This window comes from Leptodactylus fuscus, chromosome 3, assembly GCF_031893055.1.
Source record: "Leptodactylus fuscus isolate aLepFus1 chromosome 3, aLepFus1.hap2, whole genome shotgun sequence".
Taxonomy (NCBI): domain Eukaryota; kingdom Metazoa; phylum Chordata; class Amphibia; order Anura; family Leptodactylidae; genus Leptodactylus; species Leptodactylus fuscus.
In genome coordinates, this window is record NC_134267.1 from 232,783,213 (window position 1) to 232,803,918 (window position 20,706).

A 20,706-nucleotide genomic window follows, 5' to 3' on the forward strand; every position below is an offset into this window, starting at 1 on the left:
ATGGCGGGAGGGGGAATAGGACCGCCACCTAGCTTCGGCGAGTGGGTATAGCCGGCTGCCTCCCAATCTGTCTATAAACACAGATTGCTCAGGCTAGGTTCCATATCCGTTGCAGATTCTGCCTAAAATTGTCAGAGAGATTTTCAGTATAAAACCTCTTTTGGGGTCCGAAAGGTGAAGATCGTAACGCTAGTGCGAGCCAAGCGGCTTTTGGAGCTGGTGAACTGTTACTAAGACATTAGATAGATTCTATTACAGGGGGTGCTAGACAGCCTGTAATAGGAATATAGGTATGCCTCAATAGATTGCAATACATTATCATTGCAGTGGATGGAATTACCGTATTTTTCGGACTATAAGACGCACTTTTTTTCCCCCAAATTTTGGGGGAAAAGAAGGGTGCGTCTTATAGGCCGAATGTGGCGCCTGGCATCCGCTGTAATAGAGAGGCGGAAGCCGGCAAGTGATAGACGCCATTACAGGTGCCGGGGCCTGCGACATCGCTGCGCTCCTCTGCCCTGCATGAAGCCAGCAGCAGCGGGAGGAGTGATGCTATTCCGCTCCTCTGTCCCCCCGCCGCTGGCTTCATGCAGAGGAGCGCAGCGATGTCTCAGGCCCCGGCGTCTATCCCTCCCCGGCATCCGCCTCTCTAGTACAGCGGATGCCGGGTCAGTATCGGTGGCCTCTTCTCCCCCGGGGCCGGTCCCCACCGGCCCCGTACCTGTGAAGTTGCAGGCCGGCTCCTGCGCAGCGATATCGCAGGAGCCGACCTGTTCGGGTGAGAGCCGGGAGCCTAATGAAGCTCCCCGGCCTGTCACGGCTATATTAGTATTGCGGCTGGGTCTATGACCAGCCGTAATACTAATAGACAGAATGTTCCATAGACGGCAATACAGTTGTATTGCCGTCTATGGGACTTGCAATCAAGTGACCGCAGGCTCAAGCCCCCGGGGGGGAATAAAATAGTAAAAAAGGGGGCGTGGCTTGGCCATGGAAGCGTGAGGACGTGTGCTGCCTCTGCTCCGTCTCTTGGCCCGGGTGAAACACCTCATTTGGCTGACCACCAGTGTTCTTACCTGCCTGAAGATGGGGAAGAACCGCAGGCCTTCCCAGAGGTCCTCTTCCACTCCTCCGGGTCCTTCTGGCTCCTCGTCCATCGCCCGTTTTCTGCGGGTGCCTCGCTGTGCCGACTCCTCTTCTCCGGCCGGACCTAAGATGGTGCCCGCCGCTGCATCAGCTTCACGCAGTCGGCCTGCAGTGTCATCAGTGCGCTCCCCGGCTGCCTCCAGCGATGTGAGTAGCCGCTCTCCCGTCCTCTGCGATGGCTTGGATGCTGAGGACTCGCGGCAGTGCGCTCCTACCTCCTACAGCCCAGATGCCTTGCATGTCACGGATTCCCGGCCGTCATCGCACACCACCTGCGGCCCTGCTACCTCCTCCTCTGGATTAACTGGTGCTGGTCAGGTAGGCCATGACTCCCCTATGCCGTGTCTCCTGCCTGCACGTGGGTTGGATGGATCCTGGCCGTCACTGCCGCCTTCTCCTGCAGCCCCACTGCTGTCCCCTTCCTTGGACCCTTTGCCTGTCTCCTCAGTGGATCTTGCTTGGGGGTGGACAGGTCTGCCTGGCTCCCTACTGTGCCCTCTCCCTCCCGGTTAGCCCCAGCTTCCTCTCCACGTACTGTCCATGAAACCCTGGCTACTGTTTCTGTACCACTGAGCCCCCTGGCTCCTGAATATGTCCATTCTGTGGCCTGTGGATTTTCCTCCCCGTCTTCTGCTCTCCGGGGGAATGGTCCCCCTCCTGCCTCTCCCTCCCAGCCTCTCCAGGGTCCTCCAGCTACTGATGCCTCTCCACCGGTCCTGCCTGGCTTCCCTTCTGCTGCTGTGGATTGCGGGCCTCATCTCCGTATTGCCTATGATTCTGCTGGTGATGGCGCCTCTTCTGCCTCCGTTTCTGATACTCTTGTTGAACTTCGTCGCCTTAGTGCCCACTTGGCGGCGGTCCCTACTAAATCCGATATGGAGGAATATGTGGTTCAGCTTGAGCAGTCTTACAAGGCGGAACTTTCTGCTGTCCGTTCCTCTGTACAGCAACTGGAGACCAGAGTGGATTCCCTCGAGGCGGCCTCTACCTCCCATGATTCCCAGCTCTCTACCCACGAGGCGACCATTGCCTCTCACACTCAACAGCTGCGGTTCTTGTCTGATATGTTGGATGATTTGGAAAATCGCAATCGGCGCAATAACATTAGAGTGAGAGGTCTTCCTGAATCTGTTGAGTCACAGCACCTGGATGCCACCTTGTGCACTATCTTCAATTCGATTTTGGGGGCCCCCCCGGATTCGCCCATAGAACTTGACTGCGCGCACCGCTCGTTGGGTGCTCGCCCACCTGATGACAATAGGCCCCGAGATGTTATTTGCAGGGTCCACCGCTACCAGCTGAAGGAGGCGATTATGCGTAAAGTCCGGGACACTCCGAAGGTGCTGTTTCAGGACTCTGAGCTCCAGCTACTTCCGGACCTGTCACGCCTCACCCTTGCTAAACGGAGGGCATTGAAGCCTCTTTTGAATGTTCTCACCCAGCATCAAGTGCCGTATTCCTGGGGCTTCCCTTTCCGCCTTCAGGTCCGTCATGGCGGTCGTGTTATTTCCATGTCTCATCCGGATGAACTCTTCAATTTTGCCTCTGCCTTGGGCCTCCCATCTGTTCCTGCCCTTTCTTGGCCTCCGTTTCCTGGTGATCTTCTCTCGGCTCCTCCTGCACGCCCTCAGAGGCGTTCTAGGAGGCGTCGTAAGACCCGCTCCCCGGAGGGGACGAATCCAGCTCAGGATGCTTCTGGTGCGTCTACTTAAATGCCGTGGCTGTTGGTGATGGGCCTGTTTGTTCGGGATGGACTTTTTTCGCCTTTTTGGGACTTGTGTGTGTGTGGGGGGGGGGGGGACTGGGATGTATGGTGTTTGCATCTTTATGCGGGGTTTCCACCCTCTCTGTAGGTTGTTCCCATTTTTGGTCTGTTCCCTCTTGTCCCTATGTTCTGTTTTTGGTGCTCTAATTTGTTGGTCATTTGGTCCGCCTGTATTCTTCCTTCTATTTTTGCAAAGATGCCCTAGGTGGTGTCGTGCGGACCTCTGATGCTATATTTTGTTGGTCAGGGTTTTATTTTGTGTTAGAATATTCTTGGTTTTGGTGTTTTCGCCTGGGGGCCTGGGATGGGGTGCCGGCTTCTTTATTTGGAAAAGCCCGTTTCCCACCGGGGTCTCCACGCTTTCTGTTTGCGTGGTCTTTGGCAACTCTTTTCTTTGCCGTCTCCCCACCTTCTTGTGTGGAGTTCTTCCCTCCACCCCACTTAGTTGGTCTTGTTTGTCCATTTTTTGTTTATTTTCTTTCTCCTTTTTCTTTTCTCATTTGTTTTCCTTGTTTGTTCTTCGTTTGTCCCTTTGTTGTCTCGTTCTTTTTTTCCTCTTCTTTTTTTTCCTTGGCCATGTCCTCTGTTAACTTTTGTACCCTCAATGCTAGGGGTCTCAATGTCCCCCAAAAACGTAATCAGATTTTGTATCAGTTGCATAAACAGCGCTCACATGTCCTTGTTTTAAAGGAAACCGATTTTAAGAAGGACCACGTCCCGGATATCCGCAGTCGTTACTTCCCTAAGTGGTTCCACAGCGTCAACCCAGTTGCTAAGTCCAAGGGAGTCTCGATTGCTATCCATCGTTCTCTGCAGCATGAGGTTCTGGACACCTGTATCGATCCAGAGGGTAGGTTCCTCTTTTTGAAATTGCGCACCGGTGGTACGATTCTCACCGTGGCTGGTTGCTACCTCCCAAATCAGGGTCAGTTGGCGTATTGTAGGTCCCTTATCCGCAGATTGGCAGACTTTAGTGAGGGGGTCGTGGTTTTGGGTGGTGATTTTAACTTTGTCCTGGACCCTCAGGTTGATTCCTCCCCCCCGCGCCCCTCTCACGCTCCCTCGCAATTGCGCCGCTTGTTGTCAGCTCTTCATAACTCTCAATTGGTTGATGTTTGGCGCATTCTAAATCCTCAGGGTCGAGATTATACTTATTTCTTCCCGGCTCATAACTCGCATAGTCGCATTGACTTTTTCCTGACTAGCCATCATGCCCTTTCATGGTCCCCGGTAGTTCGCATTGATTCGGTTCTTTGGTCGGATCATGCTCCTGTTCATTTGTCCCTGGACATTCCTGGCCTGTCACGGCGCCCCTTTAACTGGCGCTTGAATGAGGGCCTTTTGAAAGACATCCCCTGTAAGGAGGCTGTCGGGGAGACCATTCGGAATTTTTGGCTCGATCATGCTCTTGATCCTACTTCTCTCCCTATGCAATGGGAGGCTATGAAGTGCGTGGTGAGGGGGGTTCTTATCCAACACGGTGCTCGTCTTAAGAGAGAGCGAGCCGCCGGGGTTACCGCTCTTTTAGACCGTATTCATGACCTGGAGCTGTCTCACAAGCAGTCTGGCTCCCGTTCCACCTTTACGGAGCTTCTTAATGCGAGGGAGGAACTTCGCGCCCTCTTAGACGGGAAATATCTGCGCTTTCGGGACCGCGTTAGGAAACACTACTATGAGTTTGCTGATAAATGTGGTCGCTCGCTGGCTCATCGTCTTCATCCGCGAGACTCCCCTGCGTATGTCCCGCGCCTGCATACTGGGTCGGGTGGTCTTGTTCATAACCCCACTGATATTGCTGCGGAGTTCCGCTCGTTTTATTCCAACTTGTATGATATTCACGGTCATTACTCGGATTTGGACCCGTCGGTGCTTCGAGACAAGATCCGACAGTATGTAGCCGACACTGCTCTTCCCTCTCTTTCTAGCTCTGACGCGGAAGCCCTTGAGTCGCCCTTTACGTTAGAGGAAGTCGCCGCGGTAATTCAGTCTACACCCGCGGGTAAAGCTCCGGGTCCAGACGGGTTCTCTGCTCGCTTTTATAAATGTTTCGGTTCCCTCCTTTCCCCGGATCTGGCGCGGGTGTTTAATAGTGTGGGGGACTCGTCTCCGTTCTCTGTGCAGTCTTTATCTGCCCTGATCACTGTGCTTCCTAAGCCTGGTAAGGACCCTGTGTGCCCGGGGAGTTACCGGCCTATTTCCTTAATCAATATTGATGTGAAATTGTATGCGAAATTGTTGGCGAATCGCCTTTCTTCCTTCATGCCCGCTTTGGTTCATAGTGATCAGGTCGGCTTCATCCCGGGTCGGGAAGCGCGTGATAACGTTTGCAAAACTGTTATGGCCATCTCTATAGCCCGCTCCTCTAAGGTTCCTCTTTGTTTGCTTTCGCTCGATGCCGAGAAGGCGTTTGATCGCATTCATTGGGGTTTTCTCCGAGAGACCCTTGCTCAGATCGGGGTTGGCTCCGGTTTCCTGGGCAAGATTTTGGCTCTTTATGGGAATGCGACGGCGCGGGTCCGGGTGAATGGAGTGATCTCGGACTTTTTTTCGGTCCGCAATGGTACCCGCCAAGGTTGCCCCCTCTCGCCTTTGCTCTTTGCCCTGGTGATGGAGCATCTGGCGGTGGCGTTGCGTAGTTGCCCCGACGTCCACGGTATACAGTTGGGTTCCCGTATGGTCAAGGCGGCGCTATATGCGGACGATCTTCTGCTGTATGTCTCTGAACCACGGGTTTCGTTTCCGGCTGTCTTACGTGAATTCTCCCGCTTCGGTGCCCTTAGCAATTTTAAGGTCAATTTATCTAAGAGCGAGGCTCTTAATGTCTCACTTCCCCTTTCTGAGGCTGAGTTCCTGTCTCGGTCTTTTCCGTTTCGGTGGCAACCCTTCTCCTTCAAATATTTGGGGATCCGTATTTCTCCTGATCCTGCTTCCCTGTTCCAACTTAATTATCTCCCGCTTTTGGATACTATTACCTCTGATCTCCGTTCTTATGGAGCTCGTCTCCCCTCTTGGTTTAGTCGCATTCATGCCCTTAAGATGGATGTCCTCCCTCGGTTCCTGTACCTGTTCCAGGCCTTGCCCATCCCTCTTCCGCGTGCTTTTTTAGCCAGGGTGCAGTCGTTGTTTGGGAAATTTGTGTGGGATTCCTCTCGGAGCAGACTGGGGTTCAGTACTCTTGTCAGGCGTAAATATAGGGGTGGCGTCGGTCTTCCGGATGTGCGCCTTTACTATCGTGCCTCGGTTTTGCTCCGTCTGTTTTATTGGCGGTTCCGTCGCCATGATAAGCAGTGGGTTTCCATTGAATTCGATCTGATCTCGTCTTCGCTTTCCTCTTGGCCATGGATCCCTCCGCACTTTCGTCCTAAATCCCTTGGCCTCTACGTTCTCCCTTCGCATTTTCTGAAAGTATGGGATCTGGCCGCTTGGCCCGTGTCCCGGGCCCTTTGACTCCCCTCTTCGACAACCCTATGTTCCCTCCTGGCTGCTCGGTTGACCGGTTCCTCTGCTGGGACCGAGCGGATTCTACTTGTCTTCAGGAGGTGGCGGGTGACTCTCCGCTCCTTCCGTTCGCCCAGCTGTGTAGTTCTCACCCTGACCTGCGCCTCTCGTGGTTGGAGTACGCTCAACTCCAGTCCTTTCTGACACGGTTTTCGCTCACTCCTCGCCTCTCTTCTCCTTCTTTGGCCCTTGAATCCTATGTTGGGCGTCAGACCCCCCCCCTCGTGCCCTTTCGCTACTGTATGATGTTCTCCTCTCGGATGTCACTGCGGAACTCCCTCCCTACGTTGCCGCTTGGAACGCCGACCTTCCTGTGGGTTTATCATCTGCGGATTGGGACCGGTCCTTTTTGCTATCTCACAAGCTGGCCCTCCCGTGTAGTGCTCAGGAGAGGAATTATAAGATTCTGTCCCGGTGGTATAGGTGTCCAGTGCTTCTCCATAGGATTTTTCCCGCTGTTCCGGACTTGTGTTGGCGCTGTGGCTCCGCTAGGGGTACTATGTTGCACATATGGTGGGACTGTGACGTTCTGCGCCCCTTTTGGGATGCAGTGTTTTCTTTGTATTCCAGGGTCAGTGGGCGCTCGGTGAATGTCTCTCCCCAGCTGGCACTTCTGTCGGTTATCCCTGGTAAGTTGTCGGAGATTAAGAAGGACCTCCTGGGGCACTTTCTGGTGGCCGCCAGGACAGTCATCCCTAGACACTGGCGCAGCCCTACCCCTCCCTCCTTGATTGAGTTCCTCCAGGAGTTCCTTCTTATTCAGCGGATGGAGACCTTGGTGGCGGAGGGTTCCCCTGACTATTCCAAGTTTGAGCTCCGTTGGCGTCCCTGGGTTATGTTCCAGGAGTCGTCTGCCTTCTCTTCTGCCTTTGCTTGAGTGTGACATGGCCGTCTGTTTTCTTCTTCTTTTCTTCTTTTGCTTCTGTTGTGGTTCTTTTAGTCTTCGTCTTGTGTTTGTTTGTTTCTTGTCTATTCCCTTTCCCTTTTTTTTTCTTTTTTTGTTGGGCTTTACTTAACTTGTGCGGAGGGGGGTCTTTTTGGCCTCCCTGCCCGCGGCCTGTTATGCTTCTTCATTATTGCTCGACTTTATGTTTGTTGTTTGCTCTGTATTATATTAAAAAATCTTTAATAAAACCCGTTTAAGCATAAAATAGTAAAAAAATAAAATAAAAAAAAGCTTTAAAAATATATAATAAAAATATGAAATAAATAAAAGTTCTAAATCACCTCCTGTCCCTAGAATATATATATAAAAGTAGAAAATCATATATCATAAACCACCGGGGTTTTTTTCAATAAAAGGTGATCTAAGCAATAGATATTCCCCAAAATGGTAAACTAAAAAGTACTTCTGGCCCCGCAAAAAAAAACACTCTATGTGTCCCCGTACAGTTGCAGGGTCACCTGTCAATGTGGCCTTGCAGCTGTTGCAAAACTACAACTCCCATATATTAAATATTTTACCAGTTTTTGCTTCAAAATTTTTATTCCCTATTTTCCTCCTCTAAAATCTAGGTGCGTCTTATAGTCCGAAAAATACGGTAGTGATCAGACCACTCCGGATTCAGGCGCCCTAGGGCAGTCTAAATTAATAACAATAATAATAATAATAAAAAAATAAAGAGGACCTTTCATGTCCTCAGGCACATGTGGTTTTATATACGGCTAGAAAGTGTGTGGTGAATTCAGCGCATTATCGGCTTTCCCGTTATGTGTTCCAGGACTGGAGATATCGGTGCCGTTACCGATCTCTGCCCACTGTCAGAAGGGCGTTCCTGACAGTCTAGCCGGGCTGTGAGGAACGTTCCCCCTGACTGTACTCATTCATAGCCCTGTACTGTCATAGGGGACGTTCCTTACCGCCCAGCGATGACGCTAAGGTATAACGGTACCCATATCTCCAGACCTGGGGCACGTAATGGGAAAGCCAATGTAGTGATACATAAAACCCATGTGCTGAGGACATTTTTAAATTAAAAATTCAAGTCATCCCCCCCTTCTCTAAAACACATATAAGGCTAAGGCCCCACGGGCCGGAATCGCAGAGCAAAAGTGCTACGGAAAGTACCGCCGCGTGAACGCACTGTGGTTCTTTCCGCAGCGCTTTCAACAGAATGTTTGCGGAGTTTTTCTCCACGAACTTTGTTTCCATTATATCTACAGGAAAGTCACCGGCGTTTCCGTAAATATAATTGACATGCTGCGATTTTCAAAACCGCAATGGTCATATATATTACCTGTGAAGTCTCGTGTCCTTTCCTTAGGCCACTGATTCAATGAACAATTCCCTGGACACTTGGAGCGCTGCTCCAGCGGCCTCCCCAATCCACCGCTCGGTGCTAAGCCAGTCCAGGACAGCTTGTCCTGGACTGGCTTAGGTAAGCAAAAATGCCGCCCTCCCTGGGGCCCTTCAGGTCGCCTCATGGGAGGTGTGGCGCTGCAAGTGAGTATGGTGGTGGAGGGGGGAGGTGTTCACCTGTATTCCCTGGACAACCCCTTTAAATAGTGTGAAACACAATAACATTAGGTATCCCTGTATATGAGAATGCCCCACCTACAAACATTTTGGTAAAAAAAAAAAAATAAAAATCTAAAGAGCTGTTTTTTGTTACTTTTTTTTTCTTTTACTGTTTTTCCTCTCATATAAATTTGGATAAAAAAAATAATAATCAACAAAATAGACATTCCCCAAAATGGTATAAATAAAAAGTACATATGACCCAGCAAAAAAAAAAAAACAAAAAAAAAAAAACATCTTAGACATCCCCATACACAGAAATATAAAAAAGTTACAGACGTCAGAATATGGCAGTTCCCACTAGTCACTAGCTGAGGCTACATGGCTGCCTCCTCCATAGGCGAACAGAGGATCCATCACTTCTCCTGACAGATCTGGTTTACTAAATATTGGGACTAACTTATACAACATTGTCCGCTTCCTCTTTGATTCTTCAGTTCACCCCCCCCCCCCCCAAGAGTTCAAGAGTTGGGACCCCCATTTATAAGTCATTCTGTATATATTGTGCTCTATATGATTTATTTTAGGTGCCAACATTATTGGAAGCCTTCATCTGGAATTGACCCCAAGTATGGACAAAGACAGGAATCAAGTTACCCAAAAAATATTAAACTTCACCTTGGAGATCATCTACCTGGTGACCGGAGAGGTAAACTTTTTGGATTTCAGTATTGTATTATTTAACAAGAAACACAATGATGTAAAAAAGCAGGAGCGTTGTAATGAGAAGGAAAGGGCCGGCCAGGAAAAAGAGCATCAGATGTGGAGTGTGGCCTGGAGGAGAGGATATTGACTACTAGTTTGACTACTTAGATATCTAGGGGGATATCGTCACTCCTTGGGGAGAGACCACCATATAGGTGTGTGGAGACTTATTAAGCATTTAGCACTCCACTTTGCAAGGGACCATGGGAAGAATATGCAAATCTGTCTTCTATACCGTGCTAACAAGATGCAATAATATCGAAACGGCCGTCCTCGGGAGACTATACCTGGTAATAATCCCAGCATCATTGCAAAACAGAGGCCTATTGGAAGGTCGAGCATGATGTTGAAGGGAGCAGCCTTTATTGGGCTATTTCACTGAGATTCTGTCTTCCTAATTACATCAGGGAAGACAGGCTTGCACATTCCAGTGAGCGCCCTCTATTGATTTGCAACATTGAGGCACCTGACTTCCTAATTACATCATGGAAGACAGATTTGCATATTCTTCCCATGGTCCCTTGCACAGTGGAGTGCTAAAGGCTTAATAAGTCTCCACACACCTATATGGTGGTCTCTCCCTAAGGAGTGACAATATCCCCCTAACCCTGTCTAAGCCTCTCACCTCTACCAGGTTAGTCTTCTCTACATCGGGCTGATGAGATGCAATAACATCGAAACTGCCGTCCTCAGTTGAGAGACTATACCTGGTAATAATCCCAGCATCATTGCAAAACAAAGGCCTCTTGGAAGGTCGAGCATGATGTTAAAGGGAGCAGCCTCTATTGGGCTATTTCACTGAGATTCTGTCTTCCTAATTACATCAGGGAAGACAGACTTGCACGTTCCAGTGAGCGCCCTCTATTGGTTTGCAACATTGAGGTACCTGACTTCCTAATTACATCATGGAAGACAGATTTGCATATTCTTCCCGTGGTCTACTTAGATGTCTGTGATAGTTGTGTCTGTATTATGTATGGAGTAAGGAGAAGTGATTGCACTACACAAGAAGTGAGAGGAACAACATGTACAAGAGGATGGAGTCTACCTTATTGGCTGCCACTGAGGATCCCGATCAGTAGAACCTTCCAGTGCCAATATCAGTCAATAGTAAATGGCCCATAGTGGGATCTTCTCTTGACGCTTCCTTCAAGGAATGGTCACAGACAAATTCTTCAGGGGAAGTTTATCAGATATTTGAAAGTTACCATCAAGACCGAATCAGTTTCTTGTCTGGGTTAAACAAGACATATGTGTATTTATTACTGAGCTGCAATCATTATGTGTTTTGATATTTTGGCGTCGCACCAGGAGATGAGTCCATTTTGATCCATTTGTTCTTAACTGATCGGTTTTGTGCTTGAGATCTTCCTCCATTTTTTTTATTCTATCTTCACACTACTTCCATTTTATTCTAGGTGAGGTTTCCAGAACTGACTTCAGTATTCCCAATGTGATCTAACTACACCTCTACACAACAGGATCAAGTAACCACATATATTTCACTCCATCATACACAGGAATACACAGCGGTGAAGAAGACATCAGGTGACTGTGTGACTCCCAGCAGCCATGTCCATGAGTCAGGAGGACGGAGCAGGAGCCACAGCCCCATCACAGACCCTCCCCCGCACTCACTGATACAGGAGCAGAAGATCCTAGAACTGACCAACAAGATCACTGAGCTGCTGACTGGAGAGGTGAGCGCTGCCGGGAGTGCTGGGATGTTATACAGTAACACCATGGAGGGGTCGGGGGATGACCATATCATTGTGTTGTCAGGTTCCTATAAGGTGTCAGGATGTCACTGTCTATTTCTCCATGGAGGAGTGGGAGTATTTAGAAGGACACAAGGATCTGTACAAGGATGCCATGATGGAAAACTACCAGCCAATTATATTAAAAGGTAAGCAAAGATACATGTATATACACACAAAGATAAAATCATTGGTCCCCCTCGTTCAATGTAAGAAAAACCCACAATGGTCACAGAAATAACTTGAATCTGACAAATGTAATGATAACCAAACTACATGTTGACAAGCCACAAGGCTTCTGGGAGAATGTCCTATGGACATCAGCTCTATGTTCACAAACGAAAAAATGAAGCCCATCTTGAAAAGAACACTGTCCCTACTGTGACACATGGAGGAGGCTCTGTTATGTTCTGGGGATGCTTTGCTGCATCTGGCACAGGGTGTATTGAATCTGTGCAGGGTACAATGAAATCTCAAGACTATCAAGGGATTCTAGAGAGACATGTGCTGCCCAGTGTCAGAAAGCTTGGTCTCAGCCGCAGGTCATGGGTCTTACAACAAGATAATGACCCAAAACACACAGCTAAAAACACCCAAGAATGGCTAAGAGCAAAACATTGGACTATTCTGAAGTGGCTTCTATGAGCCCCGACCTAAATCCTATTGAGCATCTTAGGAAGGAGCCGAAACATGCCATATGGAAAAGGCCCCCTTCAAACCTGAGACCACTGGAGCAGTTTGCTCATGAGGAGGCCAAAATCCCTGGTGAGAGGTGCAGAAGTCTCATTGACAGTTACAGGAATCGTCTGATCGCAGCGATCGCCTCAAAAGGTTGTGCAACAAAATATTAAGTTACGGGAACCATCATTTCTGTCCAGTCCTGTTTCATGGGGTTTAATATTAAAAAATTCTGTTGAAGCGAAAAGCAAAGTCTGACTTTCATTTGTTCATATTCATAGAATTTTTATTTATTATTACTTTTGTCAGATACAAGTTATGTCTGTGACCATTGTGGGGTTTTCTTTCATTAAACGAGGGGACCAACAATTTTGTCCATGTGTGTATCTGTTTACATATTATAATGGGCGCAGGCTGATATTGGTGGCCATATTGATGTACTGATACCATCATGTGCAAAACACACCCATGACATGTAGTGTAGGAGCCTTCCACTTTATTTATTATTCATTATGCTTACTTGTATAGCGCCATCATATTCCGCAGCGCTTTAAAGAGACTGTCCGTCATATACGTGAAACATATCCATAAAACTTAATTCATCTGAATGCCAAAAGAATGTATTTTTGCAATCTATTTATCTGGTATGTGTTGGTATAAATTTTAATTTTGGTAGACAGATTCCTGTAAATTGTAAGTTAACTCCACTACAGCCATTTTTTTCAGTTTTGGTTTTCATTTTAATCCCTTCCCACTCTTTACACCGGCACTGTAGTATTACATTGAATTGGATTTTTTTTTTTTTTTTTTAAAGAGTTAAAAAAATATATATATATAAAAAAAAATAAAATTAAAAACCAAACTTTTAATTTCAAAAACACATAACGTAAACCAAATAAAGTAAACAAACATATTGGGTATTATAATAATAATACATTTTATTTCTATAGCGCCAACATATTCGCAGCGCTGTACAATTTGTAGGGTTCAAATACAGACAGAAAGATACATTACAAGAAAAGTCACTTCACACAATGGGACTGAGGGCCCTGCTCACAAGAGCTTACAATCTATGAGGTAGAGGGGGTGACACAAGAGGTAGCAGGGGCGGCATTGCTTATACGGGGGTCAGACAATGTTGTAATAGAGGTGACTGTCATTACACAAACATAAGACTTTATGAGCCGTCACCAGTCGTGTCCTGTAACCTGTGGATGGAGCTTGGACCTATGGAGTTAGCCTGAAATGGCATCATATCGTGGGGTAATGTGGGAGCGGGGACAGAGGAGGGTTAAATTTTGGGGATTCTAATGACAGTACAGAAGGGTTTACATTAAGAATTGGGATCAGCCTGTCTGATAAGATGCGTCTTTAGTTTGCGTTTGAAACTGTAGAAATTGGGAGTTAATCTGATTGTCCGGGGTAGAGCATTCCAGAGAAGTGGTGCAGCTCGGGAGAAGTCTTGTATACGAGCGTGGGAGGTTCTGATAATAGAGGATGTAAGTGTTAGGTCATTGAGTGAGCAGAGAGCACGGGTTGGGCGGTAGACAGAGATGAGGGAGGAAATGTAGGGAGGTGCGGCATTATGGAGAGCCTTGTGGATGAGAGTGATAACTTTATATTTTATTCTATAATGAATAGGCAGCCAATGTAGTGACTGGCACAGACCAGAGACATCACTGTAGCGTCTAGCCTGATAGATGAGCCTGGCCGCTGCATTCAGAATAGATTGTAGAGGGGAGAGTTTAGTGAGGGGAAGACCGATTAGTAAGGAGTTACAGTAGTCAAGGCGAGAATGAATCAGAGAGACAATAAGTGTCTTTAGTGTATCTCTGGTGAGGAAAGGGTGTATTCTGGAGATGGGGTATCCCCATGTGCATATAAATCTTTACTATCCAAAAATAACAGCATATTAGGTTAAATTCCAGACTGTGTGTTTAGCTATCTCGGATTCTATTATAGCCATAACCAATTTTCTTGGTGGTATAAAACCGGAGATACAGCCATTTGACTTTCCCTGGTAACAGCTCAGTTCGTCTTCATTTTCCGCTCTTGTCTATGTCTTGCATCGGTATTTCGTCTTGACTTTCTGCTGCTTTATCTTTGTTGGTTTTCACAGATACATGAACCTAATAGAAATCATTGGATCTGTTTTTAACTGATGGAAAACATATTGATGACCATGTTCTGTCCCCTAAAAAGTGATCAGTAGGTTGGGCCCAAAAAAAAAAGACCAATGAAATTCATCAAATTTTTTTCACTGTTAAAAACTGATGCAATGGATAACATTGAGGCATCAAAAACATTGTGCAACCAGTTCTGAATACAATAAAAATAAAAAAAAACATAAAAAATGAAATTTTACATTATAATAGGAATGTTATAAATTTTTGTTTTAAATAAAAATTATGAAATCCATTTTTTTAATCGGAACAGAAAATCCCAAGAACTCTGAGGGAGACGTCATATCATCGCTAAATTATACAGTAGAAGACGAAGATATTGTGGAACGCGATTCAGGAGAAACTCTCACTAGTCTTAACGTACCTCCGGAATCATGTGATCCCCCAAAACACGAGGAACCTTCTCCTGACCAATCTCAGATTGTTACCACAAGTACAGACCACAAAAAATGCTCACAACTTTCTGTACGCAAAAAAGTTAGCGCAAGGAAAAAGTCACACTCTTGTGCTGAATGTGGGAAATGTTTTCCATCAAAATTTAAGTTTGTTGAACATCAGAGAATTCACACAGGGGAGAAGCCATTTGTATGTTCAGAATGCGGAAAATGTTTTATGCAGAAATCGACTCTTGTTACACATCACATGACTCACACGGGCAAGAAGCCATTTTCATGCTCAGAATGTGGGAAATGTTTTAGCAGGCAAACAGCGCTTGTTAGACATTTGAGAATTCACACAGGAGAGAAGCCATATTCATGTTCAGAATGCGGGAAACACTTTCCAGATATGTCAAGTTTTAATAAACATGAAAGAATTCACACAGGGGAGAAACCATTTTCATGTTCTAAATGTGGGAAACGTTTTACAGATAAATCAAATCTTCTTGTACATGAGAGAATTCACACAGGGGAGAAGCCATATTCATGTTCAGAATGTGGGAAATGTTTTTCAGTTCATTCAGCTTTAGGCAAACATAAGAAAATTCACACCGGAGAGAAACCATTTTCATGTCCAGAATGTGAGAAATGTTTTAACGTTAAATCAAATTTTGTTAGACATCAGAAAATTCACACGGCAAATAAGGAGTTTTGATGTTCTGTTATAGGTTTTTAACATTGGGTTTGAAGACATTAAAGGGGTTTTCCAGGACTAAGATATTGATGACCTATCCTTAGAATACTATTACTATTTGCTGACTATTAGGGTAGGCTCACATGGATGAATTTACTGCAGATTTGAGGGCAAATTCAGCCCTTGAATCTGCGGAAGATTCTGCTTCGCACACAGAGATCACAGAAAAAGTCAAGTGTCCTGCTCGAGCTTTCCGTATATTCCATGGCTTGGGACTCCCTGCTGATTAGGCCCATTAATCTGGGCCTTATCAGCAGAGGAAAGCAATGACAGAATGTCAATGCCGTGCATCGGCATGCCGTCACATCTATACCTCGGTTGAATACGGCAGCGGAAAATACACGTGTTTGAACATACCCTTAGCAGGTAACCTGTTTGAAGAGTTTGTGGTCAGGCCAGAGGTCACATGGCCATCTACAACATCATCGGTCCCCCAACGATCTGATGTTGATCACCTTTCCTTCATCAATATCAATCATTATTAGTACTTATTTTTGGGTGGAGGGATCCATGAACCTTCCATTTCTTATTTTCTCCCACCATTCCTTGGAGGGTTGTACTTGTATGTTTATGGATTACTTTAGACTGAGCTTCAATCTTTCTTACTCGTGGTGTCTCATTATCCTCAGGCCGCCTCTGATACAATGAAGAGTTCATAATGGATTGTGCAATAAGTGACCCCCACCCAGATAAAGTCAACCTGCCCAGAGTCATAAAATTTGTACCACCAGGTCCTCAGTCACTATCGCCTTTTTTCTGCCCTACGAGTCTTCGGCTCCTTTGGCCAAATAACTGCTGCTTCTTTCCATTATAGATTGTTCCAGAAGTCATGTTGCTTGCCCAGCTGTCCTGGGGCAAACTATGCTCTAATGTTTTGGACAGCAAAGTTTTCCTTTGGTTCACCCTCAATGTAGTTTTTGTCATGGTAGACATCAAAGGTAGCAAAAGTTTTTATGGTGAAGAACCTTGAGTCCTTGTCTCAGTCTTATCTGGTTGGGGCAGACTAGCTTGGGCCAAATGGCAGTTGTCTGGAATATCCACTTGTAGATGCTTTTCTGGGCAGTGGAACGGTTTATATCCAATTATTTGGCCATCTCTCCTTTCCAGACACATAGGCATCCATGACCCTTCTGAAGGCCTCAAAGTGCTTGATCTAGGCCTGGCGACACCACACATTTCATTAACAAAGAAAAAACTAAATGTTTTCCAACTCTGCAACTTTTACTTCTAACTTTTATTTTTCCAATATACTGTTTGATTAAAAACTGATATTTTAAAATATATTCAATACATTAAATATGCTAAAAAAAATCAACATGATGTGTCATTGAATTTTTTGTGACTGTACTTAGACACTACTGACTCCATAAATATGTCCTTGAAGGATGATTATGCAACGTCTCAGAGCAAGCAGTGTGGAGATGGCATTGTGGGGAAGGCTCGAGATGATGGCTGGTCCTCTAATGTCTGGTGGCTTTGGTGCCAAATCATCTTGCATGCCCTAGGTCTGCAGAGTGATGAGGAGGTCACACCTACAGTATGTGGTTGATATGTATAGGTTTCCACTGAGGCAACCTAGTGTGGGCCTCCTGGATGTTAGCGTTTTGGGGCACCTTTTAAGGATGGTGCGATTAAGGCTAGGCTCACATCTGCCACAGATTTAGCTGAAAATCGGCAGAAAGAAATGCCCTGCATGACTTTTCTCTTTGTCGGTTCCTTACAAAATTAGGTAGAACCCGGCGGACCCCATTACAGTCTACAGCGCATGCGGAACCAAAGGATGGAAACTCGAAAGCTAGTGTGAACCAGACATAGGAGATGCAGTGGCTTTGCACGGGTATATTTCATTTTTTGTTTGTGTAGTGGCCCCATAAGAATAGGTTGGTTGCTATGGAAATCTGGTGTAAAGCTGTGTACATGTGAAGACTGAAGAACCTGCAAATTTCCATTGGTCCATTAGCATCATGTGGATATCAGTGGAAAACCTGTGATTGGTTGTTATGGAAATCTGGAGTAAAGCTGTGTGTATGTGGCCTACAGCAGTAAAGAAAAATGGCTGGGATGTTATGGAAACCTGGTGTAAAGATGTGTGCAGGTGGAGACTAAGCAATTACGAGCTTCAATTGGCTGATAAGGGACATGTGACCGTGTGTATTGCAGTTGGAATATGAGTTAACCCCTTAGCGACCTTTGATGTAGTATTACGTCATGGGTCGCATGGGGATGTATGGAGCGAGCTCAGGAGCGGAGCTCGCTCCATACAGGGCAGATGCCGGCTGTATAATACAGCAAAGACCTGCCACTAACAGCAGCGGTCGGTGCCTGCACCGATTGCTGCTGTTAACCCTTTACAAACTGACCGCATCGTGTAAATCGTGCAGGTGGCACGGGCACCACCATTTTCCGCCGATCGTCACAGGAGGGCGGTGATCGGTAGCTATGACAGCCGGAAGCCTATTGAAGGCTTCCAGGCTTGTCATAGCATTGGTTCTATTGCACAATGTCAGAGGCAGCCTCTAATAGAACTGCTGTGATTTTGCTATTCACTGCAATACTGTAGTATTGTATGAGCGATCAGACCCCCTTAGGTTTCAAGGTACCTAAGGGGTCTGATCATAAATATAAAAGAAGAAAAAAAAGTTTTTAAAAGTATTAAAAAAATATAAAAGTTCAAATCACCCCCCTTTCTCTAGATCAGATATAAAAGTAAATAAAGAACATTAAACATAAACATATTAGGTATCCCCGTGCTCCAAAATGCCCGAACTATTAAAACATTTATCCCATACTGTGAACAGCGTAGTGGAAAAAAAAATAAAAATGGCCAAATAGCGTTTTTTTCAACACTTTGCCTCCTATAAAAAATTGAATAAAAAGTGATCAAACCATCAGATCTTTCCCCAAATGGTATCAATAAAAACGTCATCTTGTCCCGCATAAAAAGACACCGCACCCAGCTCCATACATGGAAATATGAAAAAGTTACAGGTGTCACAACATGACGAGACAATTTTTTTTCTATTTTGCAAAGTTTTTCATTTTTTAAAAAGTATCAAAACATTAAAAATACTATATAAATTTCGTATCACCGTGTTCGTACTGACACGTAGAACACAGGTAACATGTCATTTGTACCAAACAGTGAACGCTGTAAAAATTAAACCCATTTGAAAATGGCGCAAATGCATTTTTTCTCCAATCGCACCTCATTCTGAATTTTTTTCCAGCTTCCCAGTACAATGCACAGCATATTGAATGGTGCCATTACAAAGTACAATTTGTCCCGCAAACAATAAGTCATCGTGTGACTCTGTGAACTGAAAAATGAAAAAGTTATGGCTCTTGAAATGTGAGGAGGGAAAAACGAAAATGCGAACCCAAAAAATGGCCTTAAGGGGTTAAAGACGGTCAGGTTTGTATTGGCTAATGCAGGTTATTTTTTTGGGACTACTGTATCTCAGGAACGGTACATCCTAGAGAGCTGAGACCCGGTCTAAAACCTTCCCGGACACCTGATGTACCTGTGTGGCAAATTTGGTTAAGATCGGTCCAGTTGTTTGGTCGTGCATAAAGAACAGACAGACAGAGGGACAGACAGACAGAAACTCATTTTTATACATATAAGGCCCAGTTCACATCAGTGTTTGGGTTTCCCCTTGCAGTACTTTTTTCTCCGTATGTTTTGTGTGGAAAACCCACGGACCCCATTACAGTCTATGGGGTCTGTGTGGTTTCTTAGGTAATCCCTTTTTAATGTGTATAGATTTCTGTTCGGTTGGTTCCTTGTATAGAACTACAACTCCCAGCATGCCCAGGCTCTTAAGGGCTAGTTCACACGTGAGTATAAGGGGAGGTTTTTGACAGCGGATTTCGCGTCCAAAACCTCCCCTTATAATGGTGGTCTATGGAGACCGCCGGGCTTCTGTTCTCCGCTAGCGGCGAGCTGCTGCTAGCGGAGAAAAGAAAGGACATGTCCTTTCTTCAGGCGGAAGCCGCGCAGGTTCAGCCGCGCGGCTTCCGCCCCCGGCAGCTCCCTCCTATGTCGGCTCATTCATTTGAGCCGACAGCAGAGGGTTAAGCCGCGACAGCGATGGTCGCGGCGGGCGGGTTTTGACAAGAGAGAGACGCGGCTCGCCGCGGCTCTCTCTGTGTCAAAACCCGCGCGGGCAGTTCACGTGTGAACTAGCCCTAACATGTCATAGGCGGCTATGAGGAGAGAACTCGTACAAGGACCCGCCCCCTCCTGTCACATGACCATCACCACAGGTCCTTGAGCCGCAATTTACCCTCTCCAACTCAGCTCCGCCCACTGTACTGATCACATGACGGTGACATCACCACAGGTCCTTCAGCTCTGGCAGTGCAGTAGATACAGAGCAGGTCCTGGTCAGGTGGTCACTGATGTTCTCTCTGTTATCAGCCAGCAGCAGAGGAAATCGTCACAGAACCCCTTGTGTGACCTCAGCCCTAAGGTAAGATGATGACGTTGGATTTTGTGACCTCCATTAGTTATATTAACCCCTTACATGCACAGGGTACTTTGTACGTTAACGGTTGGCGAGATTTTTCCTATTTTCTTCCCCGTCTTCCGAAATTCCTAACTTTTTCATTTTTTTGTCCACGTGGCCTATGTGACGCCTTGTACTTTCATTTTGCACCATGTTTTTTGCGGGTCCATGTGACATAACACAATTCTATCGTCATTTTTTGCATTTTCTTTTTATGGCGTTCGCTCTGCATTAGACATGACATGGCGGCATGGTCTGGGGGGGGGGGGTCGTTACTAGAGATGAGTGATTAGTAGTTGATCGAATACCTCGCCGCCATAGGAATGCGTGTAAGCGGCCGAACACCGAGGGGTTAAGCATTTGATGCATTTAACCCCTTGGTGTTTGGCCGCTTACACACATTCCAATGGGAGCCATGTATTCGATCAAACACTACTCGCTCATCTCTAGTCGTTACAATTGCGTCGATACCAGATTTATATTGTTCTATTACGTTTTATTAATAAAACGTCAGATTTTGAAATTGAGCGATTTTCATGGGGTCACCGTAGTCTGACAACTATAAATGTTTTATACTGTCCTGTTGATGGAGATCTGTCAGAGCTCCTTATTTGCAGGACAAGTTGTACTTTCTATTGGTACCATTATTCAGTATATATGATTTTTATTTATTTTTTTATTAATTTTTGTTTTTTGGGGAAAGCGAGATGACCAAAATATGTTAATTTGCACAACGCTTTTTTTTTTTTTTTTTTTTTAACGGCTTTCACCATACTGGATGGATAATGCTATTTTTTGGGTAGTGGGGACTGATACG

The 20,706-nt window shown here is 46.0% G+C and overlaps 1 protein-coding gene across 1 annotated transcript in view; it reads left to right on the plus strand.

Moving 5' to 3' along the window:
• LOC142198606 (uncharacterized) overlaps positions 1-20,706 on the plus strand; it is a 200,701-nt gene that overhangs the window by 145,217 nt on the left and 34,778 nt on the right. The window contains 1 exon segment of the mRNA XM_075269633.1: positions 14,729-15,285. Within this exon segment, the coding sequence (XP_075125734.1) occupies positions 14,729-15,285 (557 nt within the window).